The sequence below is a fragment of the Schistocerca piceifrons genome, chromosome 1 (genome assembly GCF_021461385.2).
Source record: "Schistocerca piceifrons isolate TAMUIC-IGC-003096 chromosome 1, iqSchPice1.1, whole genome shotgun sequence".
Lineage (NCBI taxonomy): Eukaryota > Metazoa > Arthropoda > Insecta > Orthoptera > Acrididae > Schistocerca > Schistocerca piceifrons.
In genome coordinates, this window is record NC_060138.1 from 682,126,634 (window position 1) to 682,153,435 (window position 26,802).

A 26,802-nucleotide genomic window follows, 5' to 3' on the forward strand; every position below is an offset into this window, starting at 1 on the left:
ACAGACATGATACACACCCTTATTGAACTAACACACAAAAACTATGCTGAATAAAATAACAAATTAGTCACAGTGCCCCAGTTGTATTCTCATTTTGGACATGGAGTTGGACATGGAGAACAGTCAACTGATTAACACACACACACACACACAAACACACAGACACACAGTCAATAAACACAACTCTTTATTTAGTAACAATAAATGTTCTATCTTTTATAGCTCTCCTATCCGCTATGACTGAAGTCAGCAATTGTGGTATTATATACATAATTTTTGGTTATCACTGAAACACAAAGAACCAGCAGAAAACTCAGGACTGAGAGAGATAGCAAAACTGCAGTTCTCTTACTCTGAATGTTCTAAGTGCATGTGCTACTAACTGTTGTCCACGGGACTCATCTCGGCACTCATTTTACTCTAGTCTGATGTAAGCTCAGCAGATAGAGACTTGATAACTGTATCCACTGGAAGCAGAAGTAGAACTTCTTTGCTTGTCCCATGCAGCTGTATTTCATAACTGCTCTGCGACAGTGGTGCCTCACAATTCGAGGTGGTGTGGTTCAAGCCTCATACAGACTGGCATTGCTGGTGATGCTGCTGCTTTGAGATGCAGCATCTTTGCGGTGACTGACTGCTGGAATGAATTTATCGATGACTGACAAGACTGCACTAGTGATAGATGGAGGTAGCCCATAACTAAAGAGGCTCAATTCCAAATTTTGTCTTTACCAACAAGACACATTTATAAATATTTACTTTCAATTCTGTAATATGTGCACTATGCACCTTTACACACATTAAAAGAAATGTATGTGGATAAAATGATTGTCACATAGTGGAGAGGAAACCTATTCAATCACTCATGCCTCACTCGTGTTGACCCACACAACCACCCCATCTCACACACCTGAGGACAATGAAGAAAGTGTGAAGGATGCTATTTCTTGGATTAAAACATAAGTAAAAAGAGGAGCTAAAAGACTGGCTACCATTTACAAAGAAACTTGGGTGTGCCTGTCCCAAGAACTGATGCCACACTCTACATGTATGTTGTTTCTGCTATGCCTGTGCACAAAGACAAGTTGATAGCTCAAACTGATTGCCAGAATAAATGGTCTTCAGTGGCCAACCATCAGTCTAACAAATTGTTTCTGCAACTGTGAGGTGAATTGGAATGTAAAGTTTCAATTAGACACTGCTCAACCGTCCCATATATGAATGTTTGGGTAGCCCCCAGCTCCAGCAGTCAAGTGGCACACTATCAGAATATTCCTGTTTTAGGTGAGTGTACCTCACCTGTTATTTTTCATGCTACTATGAAAACAGTTCCCTTTTATGTCCTCTGTTGTTGAGACAGTCCAAATATATTTGGAATGGATGGTTTTAATTTATTTGGTTATCATTTCAACATAATGTGTTGCAAGCAAATTCAGCTGTGCAGATTGCTAGGGTTAATGCACTATGTGACAAGTACAGTTTGTCGCTTGATGTTGTTTCAGGCAAAGCATCTAGATTTGAGGCCCAGGTTGCTTTGAAAGACAATGTAGAGCCAAATTTTTTCAGGCTTGGCCCATCACTCATCCCCTATGGGACTGGGTAGCAGTGGAGTTGCAACATTGGTTGAATAGTGATGTGCTTAATTTGTGTTTGTGAGTCTGTGGGTGACCTCTTTTGTCATTCTGTCAAAGCCATCAGGTGGGCTGCTCCTCTGTACAAATTTCAAAGCTACCACCAATCCAAAGACTGTTGTTGATTCCTTCCCTTTATCATTCCCAAAAGATCTGATGGACAAATTTGATCAAGAGTTTTTTCTTTTTTTCCCAAAAATTAACTTACAGGAGGCATATCTGCAACAGCCTCTGGATGAGGCACCCAAGAAGATTTTTGTGGTCAGTACCCATCAGGATCTGTCTCAGTTTCAGAGGTTACCATTTGGTAGTACATCAGCTCCAGCAATTTTTCTGAGATACTTAGATCAGCTTACTTCACAAGTGCCATCCTGTGCTAATTATTTGGATGACATTGTGATCCCAGGCTGTATTCAAGCTGAACTTATTCAGAATCTGGAAGCATTGCTGAAAGTGTTATCAGAATCAGGGTTAAAGTTTAACAATTCCAAGTGTTCCTTTTTTAACACAGAAACAGAGTATCTGGGTCAAGCAATTAACTCACATGGCATTTGTTCGTAACGTAATGGAACTGCTCTAGTCATGGGGAAATTGATATATTACACTTGTTTCGTACCCATCGCTGCACAAACTGCTGCACCACTGAACCATTTGTGCCACAAGGGTATTCCTTTTGTGTGGTCCAGAGACTAACTGATGGCTTTCCAGCACTTGAAAGGATGCACTATTAAGTGACCAGTATCATGTAGACTTCAATCCCTCAAAACTTGTTGTCTGCAGCTCGTGGTCGCGTTCTCGCTTCCCGAGCATGGGGTCCTGGGTTCGATTCCCGGTGGGGTCAGGGATTTTCACCTGTCTCGAGATGACTGGGTGTTTGTGTTGTCCTCATGATTTCATCATCATTCAAGCACGTGGCAAGACTGGACTGAGAAAAGGTTGGGAATTTGTACGGGCACTGATAACTGCGCAGTTGAGTGCCCCACAATCCAAACATCATCATCATCATCATCATCATCAAAACTTGTCACCCTTGGGATGGACACCTCCTCATATGATATTGGTGACATGGACTCCACAGACAGGTCGATTGCTTTTGCATCAAAGGCGTTGACTAAGGCACAGAACAATTACAGTCAATTGGCAAAAGAGGATCTTCTCGCTGTCATCAATTCCATCGGTATTTATATAGATGCATTTTTTACTTGATTATGGCGGTCTGATTCTCCTCAACCTACCCCAGCTTAGACAGCACAGAACCTACAGTGGTGAGTATTACTGTTGTCTAATTACCAATTGACTTATCAGCCTACCACTAAGCATTCCAATGTTGACCTACTGCCACAGCTGCCAGTGGGCACTGATGCCAAATTTGATTCCGCAAAGGCCTCATGCTTCCACATGGACTCTCAGGAGATACACATGTTGGAATAATTTCTTGTGACTTTTTGCTAGGTGGGGGCAACTGAAATGGCATCGGACATGGCTTGGAGTGAAGTTCTGGACTTCGTTCACCACTGGCAGCCTCATAGCATTAAAGAAATCACTGGTGCAGGTGGGTGTCCTCTAGCCTCATATGGAAAATGATGGCACTTGTGCAACGATTCCTCAGTCTCTCCAGCAGAAGAACTCAAACTGTTATACCAGGGTCATTGGGGTGTCGTCCATACCAAACAGTTAGCCAGGTACCATTGTACATGGTCAGGATTGTTAACTTGAGATTTTAACACTTGTTGGCGGGTATGAGCTTTCCAACTACCTCAGAAACTCATTGCTGTCATGTGTAGAATAGCTTCCTTAGCATTAGGGCGCTCAGTTATATGGGACATTATTCTTTTACTGCACTACTGAAGATATGTGAGTCTATGGAATGCTTCTCAATGGCATAAAGGGTAAGATATTTTCTTTATCCTGTACTGTGCACACAGAAAAGGTAATAGCTCAACCTGATTGCCAGAATAAACAGTCTTATAGTCTGGGAGACGAGTCTTTGGTATTGACAGCTCGGTAGTATCTTTCCGTTGCCTAGCGACCGCAGGCAGGCAGCCAGCCAATGACGGCCTGACTTTGAGCGGGTAGCAAGGGCCACGTTGCTGCTCTGAAACCTGGTCACGTGCGCTTATGAAACTTACCAGCGTCTCGCATGCAGGCGGTGCGGTCGTTCGTCGTTTGTCTGAAGTTGAATTCGCAGTTTATTTCGTTTTTGTTCTTTTTGGTGTTTCTTTGTTTGTTTCGTTGTAAACAATGTCTAGTGTGGCGGGTAGTACCAGCCCAACACAAGAAGTGAAACGGAGGAAGAAAAGTGTGCTACACACCCAGGCCCATGAATTCGTGTGCTCTGTGAGGGATTACTTTGAGAAAGAAAAGGACAAAGGTGGGCCCTTAATTCCTGTTGTTCAGGTTGTGAAGAGAACTGCAGCAGCATTGAAAATAAGTAAGAACACTGTTGTAAAGATAGGGAAAGAACAGTATAGTGTAGATTGTGACGAGAGTGGCACAACAAAGCTGCACACAACAGGAAAGAAGCGACCGAGAAATAAGCAGGTGACAGCTTTGGACGATTTTCAGAAAGACGCTATTCGTCGTCATATGTACAGCTATTATAAGAGAAGGGAACATCCCACTCTATCTAAATTACAGGTGTCGCTTCAGAAAGACGATCTTTTTAAAGGGAGCAAGTTTTCATTGCGTACAGTGTTGAAAGACATAGGCTTCAGCTATTCACTGTTTAACGGACGCAAAATATTAATGGAAAGGACAGATGTAGTTGCATGGCAGTGCAGATTTCTGCGCAGGATCATGGGTGTGGAATTCGAAAGTATAGTGTGGTTAGATGAAACTTGGGTCAATGCCAGCCATTCTTTACGTAGAGGCTGGAATGATGGAATGCCCGAGGGGACAATGGCAGTGCCTGTTGGCAAAGGAGGGCGTATTATTGTCTTACATGCAGGAACATCGAAAGGTTTTGTGCCAAACTGCTTGAAAATGTTTTGGTCAAAAAAGACGGGAGATTACCATGAAGAAATGAACAGTGTAGTATTTCAAGAATGGTTCGAGACATCGCTTATGACGAATCTGACAAGTCCATCAGTGATTGTTATGGACAATGCGCCTTATCATTCCGTTGTTCACGATAAGGCACCAACCTTGGCAACAAAAAAAGACGATATCATTCAGTGGTTGAAACGGCGAAAAGTAGATTTCAGAGAAGATTTAATGAAAGCGGAACTGCTCGAAATTGTGGCACAAAAGAAACCCCAATTTCCAACATATGTAATTGACGAGATTGCTAAAAGGCACGGGCATGAAATCGTTTGGCTTCCTCCATACCACTGTCACTTCAATGCAATTGAAGGAGTGTGGACGCAGATAAAAAATTACATTGCCGCAAACAATAAAAAACTCACGATCTCTGAAGTGGAAACTCTCCTTCCAGCAGCTATCAATAAATTGACAAGCGAGACGTGGGCTAAAATTGTAAACAGCACTGCAAGTGCCATCAGAGAGGCGGCCAAAACCGAAGGGGTTGTGGAAGAATGCATCGAAAATTTAATCATACATCTGGGAGAAAGCAGTGATAGTTCGAGTAGTGCTGAGGAAGACAATGTAAAATCAAATTCTGACAGTGATGTGAGTGGTGTTTTTCCATTACAGTAACTACAATGTATTCAGGAATGTAAGGAGGGAGTTTGCTATCGATCTACAACCAGATCATCATATTGTGAGTACTTTCTTCAGATTATAATTCTTAATACACTGACCAATTATTCTGTAGCTTGCAGTAGAACAAATTAATAATGCTAATACTTAACAATGGAAACCAAAACTGCTAACGTTCAACAACTTGCGAAAATAGTTTTCATTTCAGTTGCGAAGTTTAACAAATAACTTTATTATGTTTCAGCATCTTAGATACTTGTACTAAATAGCTCTTATCAGTTTTCGAGTTAATATATTTCAAGCATCAACTTTAAATCAATTCACGCGAACCAATACGACTTGTATTTTGTCTCGCTTTCATTTCTGCTGCTAGAGAATGCGTGTAGCAGACAGGGCGCCGCGTGCTGTGAGCCACGTTCGGCAACAGCACCGTCTGTCCGCCGGAACTGTCAGTACCAATCACTCGTCTCATGGACTATAAGTGATCAACTGGCTATCTAACATACTGCTTGTACAACTGTACATGGCGAATCAGAATGTAAAGTTTCAGTTGGGGTAGCTGTTACTCTTCTCAACCGTGGCACATATGAATGTTACTTTCAATAAACCTGTTAGGTGAATATCACACAAGAGATACTGTAAAATATAACAAATATATTTTATTCTCACACAGCCACTTCTATACAAAATATTTCTACAAAATAATTTTATTTACAGACAATGCACAAATATACAACAAACAAACAGACAAGCACACAGATGCACATACACACGTCAGCACTCATAACACAGTCTTGGAGTGTCATACATGGTCACTGATTGAATGTATGTAGGCATATTGGTATCTTTGGAGGAGTGAAGCACTTGTATCATGCATTTGATACAGTCACATGAAATATGCCACAAATTCTCTGCTCAAAATTTACATTTTATGCAGATGCATTTGTAATTTATAAATACAAGAACAGGCCACAGGTTGTGCACTGCATTAGTTTCCATTTCTTCATCAGCGTACTGCCACACCATTGATTGTGACCACTGGACTTGTCCTGTCTCTTCCAATAGGAGTAGATTCGTAATGACTGTGACGTTCAGTAACTTCATAGGGAGCATCGTACACGTTTTCATGCTCGTGCATGTTTTCATAAACACCATTGTGGGGTGGCATGCCGTAACTGCTGCCTCCATTTAAAGTTGCATAAGACATGACTGCAGCATTCTGATTTTCTTTACGAAGAGCACCTTCAATGTTTTCAGTATCTTTCACTGGAGTTGCCTTACGTCTGAAAATCAAATCAGATTTACATCTTTGATTATGAGTAAACATTTATTTGATAAAATAATGTCTTGAACACTAGAATACAAAACAATAATTCAGTTTTTTTACTCTATATGTGGCATTATTTTTATCTGAGTGTGAAGACTGTCTTGGAACAGGAAAAACTGTGTATATGGAAAGGAAAAGTGATACGTAGCCTGAAAATTTGTAAACTGTGTTACAGATGAGAGCTCTACAGCAACGTAGTATACATCAGACAAGTATTTATAAGAATTTTTTAACAAATTGCACTTTCATCCTTCAATAAATTGCTGTCTGTCATTGTGCTTTCCCAAGACTAAACTGATGTGATTGTTCCGCATCACATATCTATGCATGTTTTCTTCTCGGTTCTGATATTGATTGACTGACCTGAATTGGCTCATTAACTGTGTAATCAGAGGTACTATTGTTAACATAAAAAAAAACATGGGTCCATATTGGAGCTGGCTAATAATCTCTGCACCAATTTATCTTGTCAAGATCTGACTGGATGCCACTTCAATATTCCCAGAATACCACACTAATTTGATTTGGGTTCTATTCCTTTTAAAGGTCATTTTCCATATCTTTATGTAGAGGCATCTTCCGTCTACTATATGCATGACGTTGTCACATGAACACCCAAAATCTATTATCAATTACACTTACAGAAAATTTTTAGTAATTAAGAGGTGAAAGGGAAATAGTGGTTATCATTTTTCTTTTTTTGAATTATGAAACCTTATTGACTAATGAAGTATTGACACCTGACATAAATTAATATGCAAGTGCATCTGGCAGAATAAATGGTACTTTGTACATTAAAATTGATTAAATTAATAAGTGGCAGACTGTAGTAGTAAGAAAAATACATAGTGGTAAATGTTGAAAAAAGACAAGTGACTGAGTGAAAACTATTATAAAAATCAATAAATGTTGTCTGCCAGACATTATAATACAAATAGTATAAATAAGCTCTACAAATTCTTTAAAAATCATTTCACTAAATGCAATCGGAAATTCTATGAATATGATAAACAATAGTATGTGAAGCTCACTCGTTGAGAATTAGCTGTTCTGTCATAATAAATAATACCTGCAAAAGAGGTCTGTAGTTGTGCATAACTCTGATGTAGTAAGACTTTTTCAGTGATCAAATTTATTTTACACTGTATTACAAAATTTATGAGCAATTGTAATTATTTTTGAAGAAGGGAAGAAATTAAATACTTACAACCGGAGGTAGATTAGACCCAGAATTATGAGCAATATTATAACAACTCCGGCTGCTGCTCCAACAATCAATCCCATGTCCATTGATTCATTTTCTTCTGCTATGTTCACTGAAAGAAAATTAAATAACACATCAGCAATAAAAACATTCTGGCTTGCCTTTTTCATTTATTCTGTGGTTACAAATATGGTAATAAATAGAAACATCATAAATTTAATGTCTGGATGAGAAGACAATCTAGAAAACAATGATAAAGTTACATAAATATTGGTCTATTAACAAAATAATTTGATTGTCGCAAGGTAGATGTGGGAGTAAATAGGCAGAACTTGAGTGCTTGAGCATATTCTAAATCTGAATATAATAAATTTCTTTCTGGCTGCAAATTGCCACTGATTTAGAAAGCATCACTTGTGCGAAACTCAGCTTGCCCTTTTCTCACAAGAAATTTTACTAACCATGGGTGAAGGGCAGTTGGCAGACTCCATATTCATAGATTTATGGAAAATGTTTGACACAGTGCCCCACTGCAGCATTTTAATGTAAGTCCGAGCATAGGGAATATGGGAGAGGCTTAAAGACATCTTAAGTAATGGAACCAAACATGTTGTCTTGAACTGTGAGTTTTTATAGGAGACAAGGGTATCATCAGCAGTGCCTTATGGAAGCAATTCCACTTTTGTTCTCTACATGTATAAATGATCTGATGTATAATACAATATTAGTCACATAGATTAAATATCTAGATGTAATGTTGCACAGTGATACAAAGTGGAATGAGCACCTAAGGTTGGTAGTAGCAAAGGTGACTGTCCGACTTTGGTTTAATGGGAGGATTTTAGGAAAGAAGAGCTCATATCAAAGGAGACTGTATATAAAACACTAGAATGACCCATTCTTGAGTACTACTTCAGTGCCTTGGCTCCCCATCAGGCCATTAAGGGAAGACTTAAACACAGTTCACAGATGTGATGTTAGATAGGTTAACGTTAGGTCCAATCAAAACACATATTATGGAAATGCTTCGTGAACTCAAATGGAAATCCCTGGGCACACAAGAGGGATGGTACTCTATCTGTTAACGGAAGTTGACAAAATGGTCACTGCTGAAGTAAGCTGTTCAATCAGGCCAGTACCATGGTGTCCATAATGACTAAACCTGATGAAACTGCACTTAATGACTGCATATACGGAAACTGCTCCAAACATGTTGCCAGTCGTGGAGTAAACAAGTAATACACGAAACCGATCCAAGTAACATAAATATGATTTTATTCATAAATCTCTGAACAATATCAGAAATAAGTCTGTCATTACTCCATGTGTAACAAGAAAAAATAATTGTACAGAAGGTGCAATATAAGTAATACACAGAACAACTGATGACTGTGGTAAAAACTAAAAGAACATAGTGAGAGTGAGACAGTGCTGCTCTGTACGTATGTAGGTGTGAGTCACTGGTAGACAGCACGTGGAGACCAAGCTGTGTGCATGCTTCCTACAGGCAGCCTATAGTGGCTGGCTTGCCCACGCTGATACAGTTGGCAGTTGATTTACACGCACATGCACATGCACATGCGCAATGACACTACACTTGGCACACTCACACTCACGTGCACTAGCAGCAGGATACAGCACTGAGATACAGCCCCAGATCTACGATACTGGGACAAAAACTTGATAGTGGCCCTCCACCTCCAAGAATTTGAGATAGAACATGAAAAATTAAAAAAAAATTGGTTTTTCAAAAATACATTCATTTAGTGCTCCACATCTTTCTGGAAAGTTTGATGTATAAAACATACATGTTTGAGGAAATTTATGACATGTTATTTGGTTTTAAGTGTGCCAAAGTGCAGTGCCGCACCTCTTCACACAGTATTCTTCTATCGCACATCACTTTATTTCGCTCTGTGGAATTCCAACGTGTGTATTTTGTAAAGGAAACTGGAAATTTAAATGTCCTGTGGTATCTCTCCTGCTCCCAGTCAGCCAGTTTGACATCCTACCCCCCTTAAAAAAAACTCACAATGAATACTGGGTTGGATTACTTGTGACTGGGAGAATAAGAACTCTTCAGAAAATTTGCACTCTTTGTTGCCTATTAGCTAATAACTTTCTCTTTTGTGTGACATAAAATTAAATATACGAAACATAAAAGCAGGAAAGATAAGAGACAAGCAAGACAGTACACATTTCTTCAGTCATTAGGTCCCAGCATTTTTTTTTTTTTTTTTTTTTTTTTTTTTTCCTGTCCAATTTTGGTACAGCTTTACACGCTGTGCTTTCCTTTCTGTGAAAAAATCTATGAACTCATCAGAGTTCATCAAATATTTTACTACATGAAAAATCAAAAATGTCATTGTCTACTACCGAAAAATCTGTTAATGTGAATAGTACCCAAGGCTGGTGAGGTTTCTCGATTTGATTACATCTATTTTCTCACTGTCTGCTAGATAAAATGAAACAGGCCTTTCTAATATTGCAGCAATTGTAATATATGTCAAATAAGCGAGACTGTTTCGGTGCAAATTGTCATTTTTATCTACCTCATATATACAAATAGTATGACAGAATATAATTAATGAAGTACCAATATCAAATGTCTATTACGCCTACTACAAGCAAAAAGTTTTATGTGGTGAAATAGTTTCACATTTCATTTATATGCTCCATTTTCTCAAGTAGGAGTTCAAAAAGTAGTAGTAATTTGACATTTTTACATAAATTTGGAATTGTCATATTCTTCCTTATAATTTGTTTGATGACCCAGTTTCTTCTCATTCATTGTTCTAACAAAAAAATCTTGTCATCACTAATTTTGTAACTATCCCTGCCATTATCAAAACTTATTCCCCAGTTAACTTTGCTAACACAGCTAGAACCACTGGTTCACTTGTCCTGCATTTATTCTCCGCACAACGTGTTTTCCACACTATTCCGAGAATAGATTTAAGCGGCTGCTAACCAGGGACTGTACAACTGGCCATTAAGAGTGTAGCAATCCAGCAAAAATTCTCCATCAGACTTTCATTTTTTTTAATACACTGAGAAGATAATACACAATCTTTCTTACCTGTTATTCCTGTTCCTCATTTACTTCCACACTGTTAGTACAAATCTATTGATTTCGCTTTGATTATAACAACATTTATCATTTGCGCACCTAATCAACCACATAAACAAACAGAGATTTTCATTCACCGTTTGGCTCAGTTCATATAGCCAAGTCTTCTTTGTCTGCAGGAAAGTTATTTATTTCTTGATTTCTCTGGCAGACACATCACGTACACTATACATGCATTCAAAAATCAACTTACGGTTCCTTCAGCTATCAACTAAGAATGTGTTCACAAATGTTAAAAAATTAACAAGGATGTGTTTCAATATCGTATGAACAACCGATAGATCAACATACATTTGATGCTACACACTTTGTGAAAAAAGGTTTTTTTCTTCAAGAATATGAATTTGGCGCTCCCTGATAATTGCCACCTGGAGCAGATACCCCAGTTTACCCAACACCCTACATCCCTGTCTGCTGAGATAAAGTGAACGCATCCAGAAAGTATATCTGTAATAGTTTAGAACTGTGTACTACAGTCTAATTAAAATTATTTTTAGCTGACAGCTGTTGTGGCACTTTTGTAGTATTACGCAACAGATATCAGCTGTTTTTAATCATGACTAGCTTAAACAAGGAGTAGGTTGCTTGTGAAGGAAGAGTATGTTGCTGTTTGCTGCAACAGGTGACATTCAAAAAGATATCAGCAGGACCTGACTGAATTACTCATCTACATCACTCTGGTCAAACAATGAATGTGAACTGATACTTTGTTGTACACACTGGCAGACAGATAATTTTCATGTGGAACTGAGAGCTCTAGTACAGTTTCAAGGTGTAAACTGGCCATATAGTAAGTACATTTAATGATGTTATAGTCGTGGACAGGTACCTGGAAACTTGCACTCTGAAGCTACGTCTTATCCAAGTTGAAACTCCATAAAGCATTCTCAGAAGACTAATTTCAAGAACGACTGCCTTGAGAACAAGGTGCCAAGTTTCTACTCATGGTCTGTCGCTGTCTTAACTTGTCACAAGTCTTTGGAACTTGAACTAGATTCATAGTTTATAGATGATATTTGTAATGTAGGATGATAAGTTACTATTTATCGGATGGAAGCATTATTTTGTAAGAGATTTAAGAGAAGTGGAAGGGGGGTTGAAACTGCAGTGTCTGGAAAAGTAACTGACGTAATGAATGGTTTTAAGGGGAACATATTTCATACCTAGAAACAGGGATCAAAATCACAAGGAATTAAATAAAGTGGTTTGTTGCAGCATACCTTCACATCTAGGTTCTTCACCAGACCAAGACCCATCTTCCATACACTTGCGAAGATATGGCCCAATACGTGAATAATGCTCAATACAGTGGTACTCAGCAGCACTATTGTAAGTGGTTGTGTGGTTTACTATTATTACACGGCCATTTTCAATAGTTCCTGGATGTTTGCAGTCCACAGCTGTAACATAAACATGGCAATCATTTCTGTAAGTAACTAAACAAATCATGGTAATCTTTACTCCCAATCTGCAAAAGAAAATTTGTCAAATGTGATATAAATAAAAAGAAGTATTTTCATACATAATTTTTTGCATGGAGTGCATAATACCATAATCTGATACTTGACAGCAATGTTCTACATATCAGTCCATTATGTGTTACAGAAAAATATGACACTGATGTCTTACAGTAAAATCAAATCAAGGGCATTTTCATATCGTTCTTTCTCAGTGTGAGGAGAATAGTGTCATGAATTATTTTTAGTGTTGTTTTCAGCTGCTTCTGTCAGCATGTTGGTGTACAATATGACTCATCGGACATCCCTCATTTTGAATACTGGTTGTAGTATTGTCATTACCTGGAATTACTGGAAATATTTAAGATGTCACAGGAATGCTTAAGGATGTTACAAAGCTAATTACAGCTTTTGGAAACATACCTGGCCGAGAAAAAAAGGTGTTGCATTACTTATTGAAATCCACTCGCATTACATGCCACATGCCTAGCTGCAGCATCAGTACAAATAATACCTGAATATGACAAAAGTCACTCATAGGACACATCCTGAGTCATCAAGGAATCATAAATTTGGTAATGAAGGAAAGTGCATGGAGCGTAAAAGTTATAGATGGGAGACCAAGACTTGTCTTCAGAAAGCAGGGTTAAATGAATGTAGTTGCAGAGTTATGCAGACATGAAAAGGCTTCTACAGGATAGACTAGTGTGGATTACTGCATCAATCCATTCTTCAGACTGAAGACCACACCACCACCACCACCACCAGCGACAACAACAACAATTATTGCAATAAGTGTAAATTTGAAAGTTGAGTTACAGTGCTGAACATGTTGTTTCCACTCCTGTTTTTTCTTACACTGGGTGGTTATTTTATGTCATGCCATTATTTATATTCATCATAGTGTTTTCCATTATTCTATTACTTTATGACAAAAAATATAACCAAATCATGATATCTTACGTGTGCAAGTGGGCATTTTTCCTGACCAGGTTCCTTTACTTTGACAAACTCTTGTGGCATTTCCATCCATATACTGTCCTTTGGGGCATGAATAGCGTGCAATTCCACCTATACTGTGTGTGTGCACCTTCACAGTTACCACTCCGTCTGTTTCAGGCTCACTGCACAATACCTCTGAAATTGTAAGAATGAGGTATGAACATAAAAATGTACATGTAAATAACAAGGTGGTGTTGAGTTGCAGACAGGCACAATGAAGCATGCAACCCCCAACCCCCACCCCCCTCCCTGCCCCTGCCCCCGCCCCCTGCACATACACAGATATATTCACGAAAGAACAATTCACTCACATAATTACTTTCTCCAGCCGCTTGGGCCTATTGTTATTAGATCCTGGATGTTTCATTGCTTCATGAGAACAAACGTGACATAAACATGAAATACTGTGTAAAATAAGGAAAAGGCAACCACTCAACTGTAGCAGATCAATACATGGAGCACAGTAACAAAAAAGAAAACTGCATTCACACTAGCTTTCAACCACTAGCTCTTTTCCCAGCAATAATACACACACTCATGTACAGAACCACACAGAGACCCAAATGCACACTCCTGGGGCCATGGGAGAGTATGTTTGTGTGTCTGTATAGTTGTATGTGTGAGTGTGTCTACTATTGCTGGAAAAAGAGCTAGTGCTTGAAAGCTAATGTGAATGCTGTTTTCTGTTATTTGTTACTGTGCTCCACACATCAGTCTGCTAAAGGTGAGTGGTTGTCATTCCATTATTTGCATTTTGCTCGATCCAGGAATTTCTATTATTGTTATGTTATGCAATAAATAGGCTATCTTTAATGTTCACATTGACACTTACAAAATTATGTAGTAGGAAATAATGTGTCATCTCAAAGCATTATTGTGTATAGTTTTTAACAACCAAATTATTGAATTTTCTTGTTATTATGTTCACAATACTAACAAATGAATTATCATTTTAAATAAGGAAGCATGAGAAAAAGGTTTCACATACACACAATGACATGTCATGAATGCATGGCCATTGATAACAATAATTTTCATACTTTACATTATTGCCTAAATATGTAATTTAAGTGTTTAAATACTGTGGTATGATTTCACATACTAGTGAAAGAAACCTACTTTTACTCACTGTGTCATTCTGTAGAAATTAAACCAACAAAGTAAATCATTTGGAAGTATTATAATTTGCATAGTTATTTCTATGCCTACTGTGAAATCATGTTATACATTGCTGTAAATTTTCATCTCTTTGACGCAAAGAAAATTAATGACTAGGGTATTTCATGGGATATACACATCCATTGCAAGTTCAATTAATGAACTACATGTTCCAGTCTGTTGAGACTGAACTGAATGGATGAGAAGACAAATCTTGTAGATATCATTTTTGAAATAATGGTATGACTAATCATTTTAAGGAAGAGATCAGGTGAGAATACATACAGAGTTGATGGAGCTATTAATATTTGAATTGAATTGAATTGCTTCTGAGTGTGTTAGGTTTTTAAGGTGATACTTACCTTTGCATTTTGGTGTTTCAGAACTCCATGTTCCATTTCCAAGACAGTGTCTTCTACCATGACCATCAAGTTCATAATTGGTGTCACACTCATACAAAATAGTGGCACCATAATATGTTGCATTGGAACTCAGAGTGTACCTTCCATGTGCAACTGCTTCGGGTTCTCCACAGTTCACATCTTTAAGAAAAAGTTAATTTTAGACATCTATAGACATCCAATGGTTACTCAAAACATATGCCACCTTGCAGGGTCAAATTACACATAGTAAAGTTTAGCTAATTTGATCAGCTGACATAAAATATAAGTAATGAATAAAATTTTCTGTCTTTTGCACAATAAATAAAGAGCTAAAAAGAGGTAATAATACACTCAAATATGAAAATGTGGGCATCAATCAAGATATTATCATCAGCATAGCAAAAGGTTTTGTTTCCTGAGGTACACACAAACTTCAGAAGAACTTATCAAGCACTGTAAAGGGCACTAAGGATATTCTGGTGAGACATGAATCTCGACTTTTTCCAAGCAAGTCCAAAGTTTTAATTTGTTGATGGTAGGGAACTTAATTAGAGTAAGGTTTGCTGTTTCAGAAATTATTTTCAGGGGAAATTGTCAGGAAATGCTGGAAGGGGAAAATTCTTGGAATACTTGTGGACCATGCTTTTGGGGGAGAAGAGGAGAAATCCTTTGGAACTGTGTCTGAAACAGTTCTAGGATGGGTTTAATGCAAACTATATTGTTTGTGAGTTGGAGTTGGGTGTGGATTGGTATTTTCAATAGTGTGAAAGTGAGGTTGGCAGCACTACTACTGTAGACTCTTTGGTGAACTGAGTGATGTGAATTTTCTGTGTCTGAGTGTTTGGACGTGTGGTTTACAAATGTGAAATAAAATGTAAAATACAGACAAGTGCAATTGTTTCTTTCAGCCTAAAACTATCATAAATCTAACAACTGTGACCTTTGGAATGTGATTAATGCTTTTGTTAGCCCTGGCTGGGAGACTGCTGTGAATGGCATCCTGAAAAATGAGGTGAAACTGGGTCTGTCAGGTATAAGGGTGGTTTGCTGAAGGCAGTATTGGATGGTCATTGCAGAAGAAGAGGAGAGGTACTTTTGAAGCACAAAAAATGTCCATGGATGAAATCTGAATTACCTGCCATGATACATAGGAGCCAGACACATTACGGGGTGATCAGATGTACTCATAAAACTAAAGAATGCTTGTAATTATGAGTCTAGTAGAAGAATTAACATCTTTTGACACTTAGCATGAGGATGTACTCTGTAAAACCAAGCCAGAAAACTGTGCCACATTATTCATAGTAAAGGCACTTCATTTCATGATCTGGAGTCAAGAGTGGTAAGAAGTATCCAAGTGTCAGCAGTTGTAATATAATGCATTTGTAGTTCAGTGGCATAGATAATGGTCTAGTAAGCAACTGCCTGCTGACAAGGTTTGGTTCTGATCTGGCTTAGTGCAATTTTTTTGGCATTGTTAATTTATTTAATCAGTAGAAATCACAAAATAAATGGAATGAACAGTTTATGGTTATTATTAAGATACTTTCAGCTGTCTAAAGAGCAAAGCATTTAGCTTCTTTACTAGTTAATATCCTGTCCAAAGGCCTTCAACTTGAATTACTATCTGGAACCTGTGAGCAAGTGCGTCTATGAAGTGTGTAATAATCTCTCATTTTCTGTCAACTCCTCCCTTCATGGTATGGGGTCAGACTAGTTTTCTCACATGGTCAGGTTTGTATCTGCCCATATGTTTTCAGTAAGGATTAGGTTGGAAATAGATTACTCTGTCAGCATATAGCTGTCAAACATATGGTACCATAATATTAATCAGAATACGGGTATACTGGGCAGCATCAAGTCAACCATTAATCCTCTGAAGCATTCCAAGTCCACAGAAGCATATCCAGCCCCAAGCTGCTACAGAGACATGGCTACATCACAGAGCCTCTCCTTGACAGCCACACTTTTGCTAAGTAATCCAGCCTCACTGAATCATATTCACTGACCTGGGAAATGCAGCAGTATGTTTCAGTTGCACTGTGTTTAAAAAAGGATTTTCCCATGGTGTACTGACAAGTTCATTACCGTGGACAGGTGTTATTACACCTCAGTCCAGTTCCAACAAGCCGAATGCATTTTCCAGTATCTTGATAATGTTATATCCATTATCATACAGGGTACCCAGCAACACCCTACTGTGTCCTGGGATCTGATGCCGTCAAATTCCCTTCCTCCATAAGAGCAATGATGCAATCATGAATAGCCTGTTGATGACGATGCATGGCATATGACTAATGGGATTTGATGGGAAGGGATGTGGTGCAGGTATTTGACCTTGCTAACAGTCTATTATCACATAAAGTTATGTGAATCACATGAAGTTATGTGAATATTTCTCACATATTACGTCAAATATAAAAATTTAATTTTTTAACTCCAGGGCAGTCATTCTCCACCAAAAGTAACTCTCTTTAACCTACATCCAAAAATCCATTGCATCTTCTGTGAGAAATTAACTGCACATTCCAAAATGTATTTCATACAATACAGTGGAAGACTTCACAGCTTTCAGCCAGTAAGGCCTTCATCAAAAATAGACAACAGACACACACTCTCAAGCAAATGCAACACACACACACACACACACACACACACACACACACACACACACTCTCTCTCTCTCTCTCTCTCTCTCTCTCTCTCTCTCTCTCTCTCTCTCTCTCTCTCTTTCTCTCTCTCTCTGCAAGCAGTGTGGAGTGTGGCTTCAGTTGCCTGAGACTGCAGTCATGTGTCTGTGAGTTGCATTTGTGTGTGTGGGGGGGGGGGGGGGGGGGGGGGCTATGCGTGTGTGTGTGTGTGTGTGTGTTGTCTATTTACATTTGTTCCCGTATCCCTCCTGGCCTCAACCTTCGTTAGTCATTGTCCTCACCCATCCAGCCCCATCCCTGTTCCCATTCCAGCACTACACAGCCCTCATTCCACCATCGCAGCCAGTCTTTTTACTTCTCTCTTTCCCACTACCCCGTCCCCCCTCTCCACCTTTCTCCACTGCCCTCTGTGCCGTGGGGTAGCCACGGGGTCTGAGGCAACTTGCCACGGTTTGCGTGGGCATGGGTGTGTGTGTGTGTTATCTCTAGTGTAAGTTAGTTTAAGTATTGTGTAAGCCTAGGGACCTATGACCTCAGCAGTTTGGTCCTATAGGAACTTACCTCAAATTTCCAATGTTTTCCTGCCCTCCATCTAACCTCCCGACTGCACTTAGCTGTCCTACCCTCTCTCACTCCCATCATGCACTGCTCGCAGTGTGGCTTCAGTTTCCTGATACTGCAGTCATGTGTGTGTGTGTGTGTGTGTGTGTGTGTGTGTGTGTGATCTATTTTTGATGAAGGGCTTACTGGCTGAAAGCTTTACTTGTGACAGTCTTTTTGTTGTGCCTATCTGAAACTCAACATCTCTGCTATGGGATTTGAACTTAAGATACTTCACATATAAAACCTGCACACTGTTTATTCAGCTACAGTGACAATTTACAAACTTATACCATCACTACAGATAATACCAGAATATTTTATTTGCAGAAAAGACTTTGAGCCTTCTTGGAAAATATAAAAAATATGGAGTGTTGTACTCAGTTCTCGTAAGTGCTGTATCAGCCTTGACTCTGGCTGTGATTTCTGCCAGCCAGTTTTTGTACTGTCAAGTCTCAAGTCTACATGACTACTAAAGTATTTGACTAACGTAGCTGATAGCTTCTGCAGGTGATGCGAGACATATTGTTCATGTCCACAATTACACTCAAGAAAAATGATTCTGAATGTGCTCAGAGTCTAGAGATGGAAGGTAAGGTATGTTAAATAGAACATGAGTTGTTGGGATTGGTATTACATACATAATGATAAGCCTGGAATTTATAAAGGAATTAGTGGAAAGAGGGTTTGCTGCTGAGAACTTTCAATGTCAGGCCTTTAGGGGCAGTTCAAGGATGATGAGCAAAAGAATATCAGACTGTACCTTGGCAATGATGAGAATGCTTTTGCAAAAGATAAATAGGTATTAACAAGAAACAAGTGTCAAATAAAGTAAGGAGTCCCTGTACACAGGAAAAAAGATAATGAGTACATACAGAAGGAATAATAACAGATGGTAAACAAGAAAAAATTGTCATTAAGCATGCTGTAAGGATTGAATAAAACAAATAAGACTAAAAAGAGGAAGAAGACTGCTTGCTAAAAAAGAAGGAAAAATGTCACCAAAACAAAGAGATAGTTGTCAGAGAGGAGATCATCAAACACAGAGCATAATCACTGCACAAAGAAAATGACCATTACCATAGTAAGAAAATTAATGATTGATATTAAACTATTAATAGGCAAAATGGGCAATTACAAAACTGGCGTAAGAAGTTGTGGAGTAGTTGAAAGCCATTTAAATGAACACACAGGTTAATTAGAAGGAAAAAAGAGATCATTAATGGAAAAATAGTGCTGTAGGAAAGGTAAGAGACATTTATGATGAGAAAATGAGGCAACAGTTAAAATGGGCCAGATGAGAGGCAAGAGTGTCGGTTAACATGTAGGAGCCACATGAGAAGGAAATTCCACTGTGAAAACTGTTAACATTATAGAGAGACAGAGTCCATTGGCAATACTTGCCTGCAGGAGATGTAAATTGTAGAACTATTTGCAGAATCTAAAACAGAACACAGCACTCATAACTTTAGATAAATAGGTCCCTTGATAAAGGAGGAAAGACAAATAGGTTGAGGAAAGGCGTGGAGGGTAGAGCACTCATACAACATGCTAAGCCATGTCCAGTTGTTGTTGTTGTTGTTGTTGTGGTCTTCAGTCCTGAGACTGGTTTGATGCAGCTCTCCATGCTACTCTATCCTGTGCAAGTTGCTTCATCTCCCAGCACGTACTGCAGCCTACATCCTTCTGAATCTGCTTAGTGTATTCATCTCTTGGTCTCCCTCTACGATTTTTACCCTCCACATTGCCCTCCAATACTAAATTGGTGATCCCTTGATGCCTCAGAACATGTCCTACCAACTGATCCCTTCTTCTAGTCAAGTTGTGCCACAAACTCCTCTTCTCCCCAATTCTATTCAATACCTCCTCATTAGTTATGTGATCTACCCATTTAAACTTCAGCATTCTTCTGTAGCACCACATTTCGAAAGCTTCTATTCTCTTCTTGTCCAAACTATTTATTGTCCGTGTTTCACTTCCATACATGGCCACACTCCATACTAATACTTTCAGAAACGACTTCCTGACACTTAAATCTATACTCGATGTTAAGAAATTTCTTTTCTTCAGAAATGCTTTCCTTGCCATTGCCAGTCTACATTTTATATCTTTGACCATCATCAGTTATTTTGCTCCACAAATAGCAAAACTCCTTTACCACTTTAAGTGTCTCATTTCCTAACCTGATTCCCTCAGCATTACTCGTTATTGTCCAGTTATTGAGTAGAAATGGAAGGCCTATGTCAGTTCTGACACAAACATTAAATACCACTGTTTTAACTTTTCTTGCTCAAAATTTGAATTTGTTTCATGTACTTGTGGGAGATAAAAGTAGATAAAGGAATTATTTTTTGAGGGGCTTAGTTGCAAAAAGAAAGTCAATTAGCACAGCATGCACACACAATTATTAATGCGGCAACAAATTTTGCATTGCGCTGGTATGAGAAAGAGAATTATATCAAATCCTTTTTAACGTACTGAGTGATAGTAAATACGTCAAAGCCTCCAGTGGCAACAGAGTGTAACAGATGAAAGACTGTGGAGCAACACCTTTGATATTATTTAGTAGTTAAGTCATTATCCTCTTAACGTTGTGTTCTTAAAATTTAAAAAAAAATTACTAATTATAATAAAACTAACAGAAAATGCTGTTTGTCACTCATGCTTTACGTAAAGTCTCTATCAACAAAATTCAGTGCAAAAGAAGCAATTAATGTAACTTTGCAATTCACAGTTGTTTTCTCAATATTCGTGCAAACTCTAAGATTAGCAAAGTGCAAAAAAGAATGTATGCATGTCTTCTCTTTTAATTTTGAAGTTAAGTAATAAATATGAGGAAAATATCTAAAAAAGCACATTAAACAATAGCAGTCCTTTACTGTTCATTATTTCACTCTCAGGTTAATTAGCAGTTATTTCTGCTACAGTCATATGCTTACCCTATTCTAGACTCTTCATTCAAAATTATTGTTTCTGTTAGGGTACATTATGTACTTAATGATGCTAAGGTTGTGACCAAGTGTTATAATAACATGTAGAACTTAATTTTGATGTGTGAGATTTTGGATTCCTTAAGAAGTTAATGTATGTTACTTACAGAGACATTGTGGAACTTCACCACTCCACTGACCGCTCTCTTCACATGTACTTAAAGCTTCACCAACAACTTTATATCCCCTTTCACAACTATATTTCACAAGAGATCCAATTTTATAGGTAGCCACAGAAACGGCTGAATCCTGAGTTTTTATAAGTGTTCTGCCATACACTCGGTCATTTCCTGTTACTGATAATATGCTGTGAGGTGGAAGTACTGGCTCTGGACAGCGGATTTCTGGAAAAAGTGATTATGTTTTAATTAAATAAAAAAGATCAACAACACCAACACACAAACTGTAATATATTGTGACCAAGGTAAATACTTGGTTCTCTCTCTCTCTCTCTCTCTCTCTCTCTCTCTCTCTCTCTCTCTCTCTCTCTCTCCTCTCTCCCTCTCTCTGACAGATTGACAGTCTTTCCTTTTAACTCCATCTGGTAAGTCTCCCCTAACCTGGGGTTCTGGGTGACTTTTCTGAACTCCACCCCTTTCCCTAAACCTCTTCAGTCCTTTCCCTTCACCCCCTTCAACCCCTCCACCAGAGGAATGAACCACTGTCTCCAAAAACCTGCATATGTAAAACCTTTTTTTATATGAGTGTTCTCCTGCTGCCGCTTGGTGAGTAGATTTTTTATCTATCCAATTACATTATATTGTCAAAAATGAATTATTTTCATTCTTTAATTATATTTTGAATTTCTGTTTTATCTGACGGATTTGAATTTGGGAAAATTGAGGAGCTTCTTAAAGTACTCTGCTTATTATTCACAGTTTTCTTTATTATTAACAGACAATTTACCATTTTCTCTTTTAAAACATGAACTTGGCAGCTGATACTTCTTCAAGTTAGTTTTGAAAGTTTTAGAACACTTTCTAGTGTTGTTTTTCTAGAAGACTTTTTCAATGTCTTGTAGAAGAGACTTTTCAAAATGTCTCTTAGCGATGTCAAAATTTTTGCCACTTGCTTTCCTCGGTGTATGAATTCCAAATAATCAACTTCTTTCTTTGCACAATACCATTTTTGCTACCCTCTGTCCTTCCTGCAAAGCATATTTGCAGTCCAAAATCCACCACTTGTTATTCTTGTTCTTTTTCAATGGTGCAGTTTCCTTGGCAGCATCTAATTTTTTTAATACTGCTGCTTTTCCAAGCACACTAGTTTCTAAGCTATTTAATTTGTTCTGGAAGAGTTCTTTGTTGTTACAGAATTTCTGTATATCAAGCTTAAATTTTATTCCTCTGGATCTTAGCCTTGCATAGGGAAATATGTCTTACCTTATCTGTCATCAAGTAATGGTTTCTTTCAGGATTTGCTCCATTTTTCATCTTGACTTTCATTATTTCTTTAATGTTTCTACCTGAAACCACAACATGATCAATTTGGGACATTCCTAAATTTGAATTTAGTGGTCTCCAAATTTTTTTTGTTTTCTGGGAAGCTTTTTGAAATATGCGGACACCAGTTTTAAGTTGAAAGCTTTTCACAGACTGATCAACCTTCAACATTTCTGGTTGTACTCTTGTGTGCTATGCAGTCTTTGATAATTATTCAAAATGCTTTCTGTTTTCCAGCTTGAGCATTAAAAATCTCTGAATAGTATTTTTATATTTTAATTTGGGATTTTGGATACTCCATTTTCTAAATTTTGCCAAAAATATTCCACCTTATCTGGGTTCTTAATTTTTGTTTCCACTCCGTAATGTTACAAAGGACAGTCTTTCTGATGGAGCATAAAAATTTGTCATAGAGTCCATCAGTTTACAATTAATGGTGAATATTATTCCTAGATGTGGAATATCTTGTTTGTGACTAGTTCCTACTTTCCCTTTAAAGATGTAGTACTTATCATATGGCTTAGGACTGTTGTATGTGTACCCTGTTTCCTGTAAGGCCTAAACAGAAATTCTTTGTTTATCTAAAGCTTTTGAGAGTCATTTTAAGTTTTGGTTTTTAAAAAGGAATTTATGTTCAGTGTTCCAAGAAGGTATTTCCTTTTGGATCTAAATTTTTACAGAATACTACAACTCATTCCTGTAATCTGGTTTGGGCTCACCAGAATCCACAGGCCCAATTGTATCACATAAGGTGGTGGAGTATTTCTTTTGAAGAATACCTCTTGGAGTAATTCTTTTCCGAGATGTACCCATTGTGCATTCAGAAGTTGCTTGAACTTCAAAAGGGGAAATGAATTTCTTCATTTCACTCTTAAAACTGGAACTGTAAGTTATTTCACTCACATCAACTGGGAAGTTGCTTCTTTTGGAAATGGACTACTTCTGAATTGCCCTCTTCTGAGTAATAAAGACCTGTAGCACACTTCTATTAGTGCCTTCATTACCAATTGATGGAATTAAATATTGCATTCTAGTTGCTTTATATCTTTTAAATCATTTTCAGTACATCCTGAGATTGGAAAAGGTATCTGTAATCATTTAGTTTCATTTGATCTTTTAAATCTACTAACTTTTCTTCTGTTTGCTGTTTGTTTCCAATGGGCCACACATATTGTTTCTTTTGTCCACAGTTTGCTGTATATTTCTTGCCATGAAAACTATTTTTTGTGTTTTCTTCATCCATTTTGTATAAAAACTCTTTCTTCCCTTTATTATTTCCACTGTAGTTACAAACTCATCTCAGCACCTGACATGTTTGCATGTAGAGTCTTAGGTTCTTCTTTATTACTGTCAGTTTGGTTTTGTCACCCGTTCCTAAAACTCTGGTTCTTCTTTTCAAGCAAATCTCCTCTTTCTTAATTTCAAAATCATAAGCTTTTATTTTCCTTACTTTCCATATCAGAGCCAATAAACTCAAGGACTATTTTTCTGTAACATATTTAATGTTTTTAAGTTCTGCACTAACATCATCTGCTCCTATTGAAACTCCTTTAACAGGTCTAATCTATCGAGATATGATTACCTTATTGATCGTTCTTTTAGAAGATAAAAAATTCCACAGATTTTTTGCTTATTTATATTCACTCACTGAGCATTAGTATTTATGTCTGTCAGCACCATTAATTGATTTGAATTTACATCTGCACCTGTCTTGGCTCTCATATCTTTAAACAATAATCCACATTTCAATCATTTACAGTAAAATCTATCATTGTTTGATAACATCATACATCTTAACATGTTATGTTTCTAAATGCATTTGTGTGTTATTGAACAGTAAATTTTACATACCTTCACAGTGTGGTGATTCATCACTCCACTGATAATTTTCAAGACAATGTCGGGATGAAACTCCAACAAGTCTGTAGTTGCGGACACAACTGTATGTTATTTCACTGTCAAGGTAAGTTGTTCCATTTACATATGTTGCAGATCCATAAAGCATAGGTGGAACTTTACCACAGTCAATATCTGTTAAAAACATGTGTTTTATTCAGAAATTAATATATTACAAATTATTTCAGTTCGCAAATGGCCTGACTGTTACAAAAGCAATTTTGTTTTTAATCATGAAGTACAAAGTTATACTTTCTGTGCACTATAAACAAAATAAAAATTAAATCAGTAGCACTACTGTCTCATTTTCAGTACATATGGCATATGGAGTTATACTTGTAACTTACATTCACAAGTTGGTGGTTCACCAGACCATTCACCATTTAATGTACATTCATGTATGGATTGTCCACGGAGGATATGGCCAACTTCACAGTGATATTCAATAGTTGAATGCACATTGAAGTCATAGCCAACTACATAGCTTCCAGAAGGGACTTCAGGTTCCTCGCAGGTAATCACTGTAATTTGATAAATGAGTTTGTTACAGAATGTGTAATATTGTGATCATGTAACTGATACTGTAGAGATTTTGGGTGGGAAAAGGTATACTTACAAACACAAGCCGGGGCATCTGCTGACCATTTCCCTTCTCTTGTGCACGTCTGTCGCTCTGTTCCATCCATCCAATAATCCTCATCACAAGTATACTCTACTATACTTCCATGTGTAGTTGTTTTGTTGACTAGATTATAGCGACCATTATCAATATTAGGTGGTGCTCCACAGTCAACAAATTTACAAGTAGGAGCCTTACCAGACCACTCCCCACCAAGGCTGCATGACAAGACCTAGAAGATTTTTAAAATCACATATCTATTTTATATGAACATTTGTCTCCAAATAAACCAGCAGTTCTTGTATCACCAAAACATCACTACAAAATAATTTCAAAAATTTTATGCAACGTAATTATGACCATTTAAAAAATAATTGTCAATATAAATAATGAAAGCAAGTACTTGGGTTTTTAATATTTACCAAACATGAAAATAGGAATTTCAAATTTTGTGCCTGAACCCCAAATGTTACACTAAGTCAAATTAATGCTTCATAACTGCTTGAACAAACTGTTTTCCTAGAAGCAGTTTTGATTATGTCTTTATTTTTAACATCATATTTCCATTTATGAATATAAATTATAATAATTTGTCTAAAAATATATGTATAGAGTAATAAAATCTTCTTGGCCTTCCAGCTACATCAGATGGTTAAAATGTCAAGAGTTTTTGACCAAGCTCTCCTCAGCCATTGTCAAGTGGTAAATGACTGCCATGTCATCCTGACCTCACCGAGAAGATTTTATTAATTCCTATCGCCATGAGACCATGCATTAATACATATGTATAGATTTAAATCATAGTGAAACTTTCACCTTCTTTTTCTGTTCCAAGGTAACCCTGCATTCTGCACTGTAGTCATTTTTGTTCCCCCGTAATCGTTAATAATAAGATATATGAGAGCAATCATGTTTTCTCTGATAAATACTTCTCACACCTATCCAGCACATTTCTTTTGTATTGTTCTTGTGCTAATGCAACTCCATCTCTTCTCATTCCATACCAATGTTTTCATTTCTTCATGGTTACCCATACAATTTCCTCAATAAAGTGCATAATAGCTTTCAGACTTCACACTTTTTCATTCTTTATTACTCCAGCTACAGCTACATTTACATCTACATACAACCTCTCCAAATCACAGTGAAGTGTATGGGGTTTCTCAATGTATCACTTAATAGGCCTTCTTTCCATTCTATTTGCTTATGGCGCATAGGTACAATGATGGCTTAAATGATTCTTCAGTATGCTTTTTAAATGATTAAGCTGTGGGTTTGCGGTAAAATGCTGTCTATTGGATCAACTAAATGGAACCATTTTTTTGCCTTGTTTCACAAAACTTTATTACTGTGTGTGTGTGTGTGTGTGTGTGTGTGTGTGTGTGTGATCTATTTTTGACAAAAGCTAATTTTGTGGCTGTCTTTTTGTTGTGCCTATCTGCGACTCAGTATCTCCACTATATGGTGAGTAGCAATTATTCTTTTCATAATACCATTACTTTAATTCCTAGTATTTTTAATTGCATGAGCTGTGCACCCTTTCCTTTTATGTATAGCACTTCTACATCTATTACATATTTGTGGTTCTAGTTTAAGCAATGTTCAGAAAAGGATGAATCTGGCTTTTTAAATCTCTATCTCCCGTGATATTCAGT

At 37.5% G+C, this 26,802-nt stretch overlaps 1 protein-coding gene across 1 annotated transcript in view; it reads right to left on the minus strand.

Moving 5' to 3' along the window:
• Window positions 1-5,922: 5,922 nt before the first annotated feature.
• The window catches only part of LOC124709352 (sushi, von Willebrand factor type A, EGF and pentraxin domain-containing protein 1), a 547,768-nt gene continuing 526,888 nt past the window's right edge, over window positions 5,923-26,802 (minus strand). Inside the window, exons 12-20 of the mRNA XM_047240832.1 lie at window positions 25,145-25,379; window positions 24,876-25,049; window positions 24,484-24,663; window positions 21,298-21,534; window positions 14,929-15,108; window positions 13,370-13,543; window positions 12,170-12,349; window positions 7,823-7,931; window positions 5,923-6,571 (exon numbers count right to left, since the gene is read on the minus strand). Coding sequence (XP_047096788.1) covers window positions 6,295-6,571; window positions 7,823-7,931; window positions 12,170-12,349; window positions 13,370-13,543; window positions 14,929-15,108; window positions 21,298-21,534; window positions 24,484-24,663; window positions 24,876-25,049; window positions 25,145-25,379 — 1,746 coding nt within the window. The 3' untranslated portion in view covers window positions 5,923-6,294. The remainder of the gene's footprint in view (window positions 6,572-7,822; window positions 7,932-12,169; window positions 12,350-13,369; window positions 13,544-14,928; window positions 15,109-21,297; window positions 21,535-24,483; window positions 24,664-24,875; window positions 25,050-25,144; window positions 25,380-26,802) is intronic.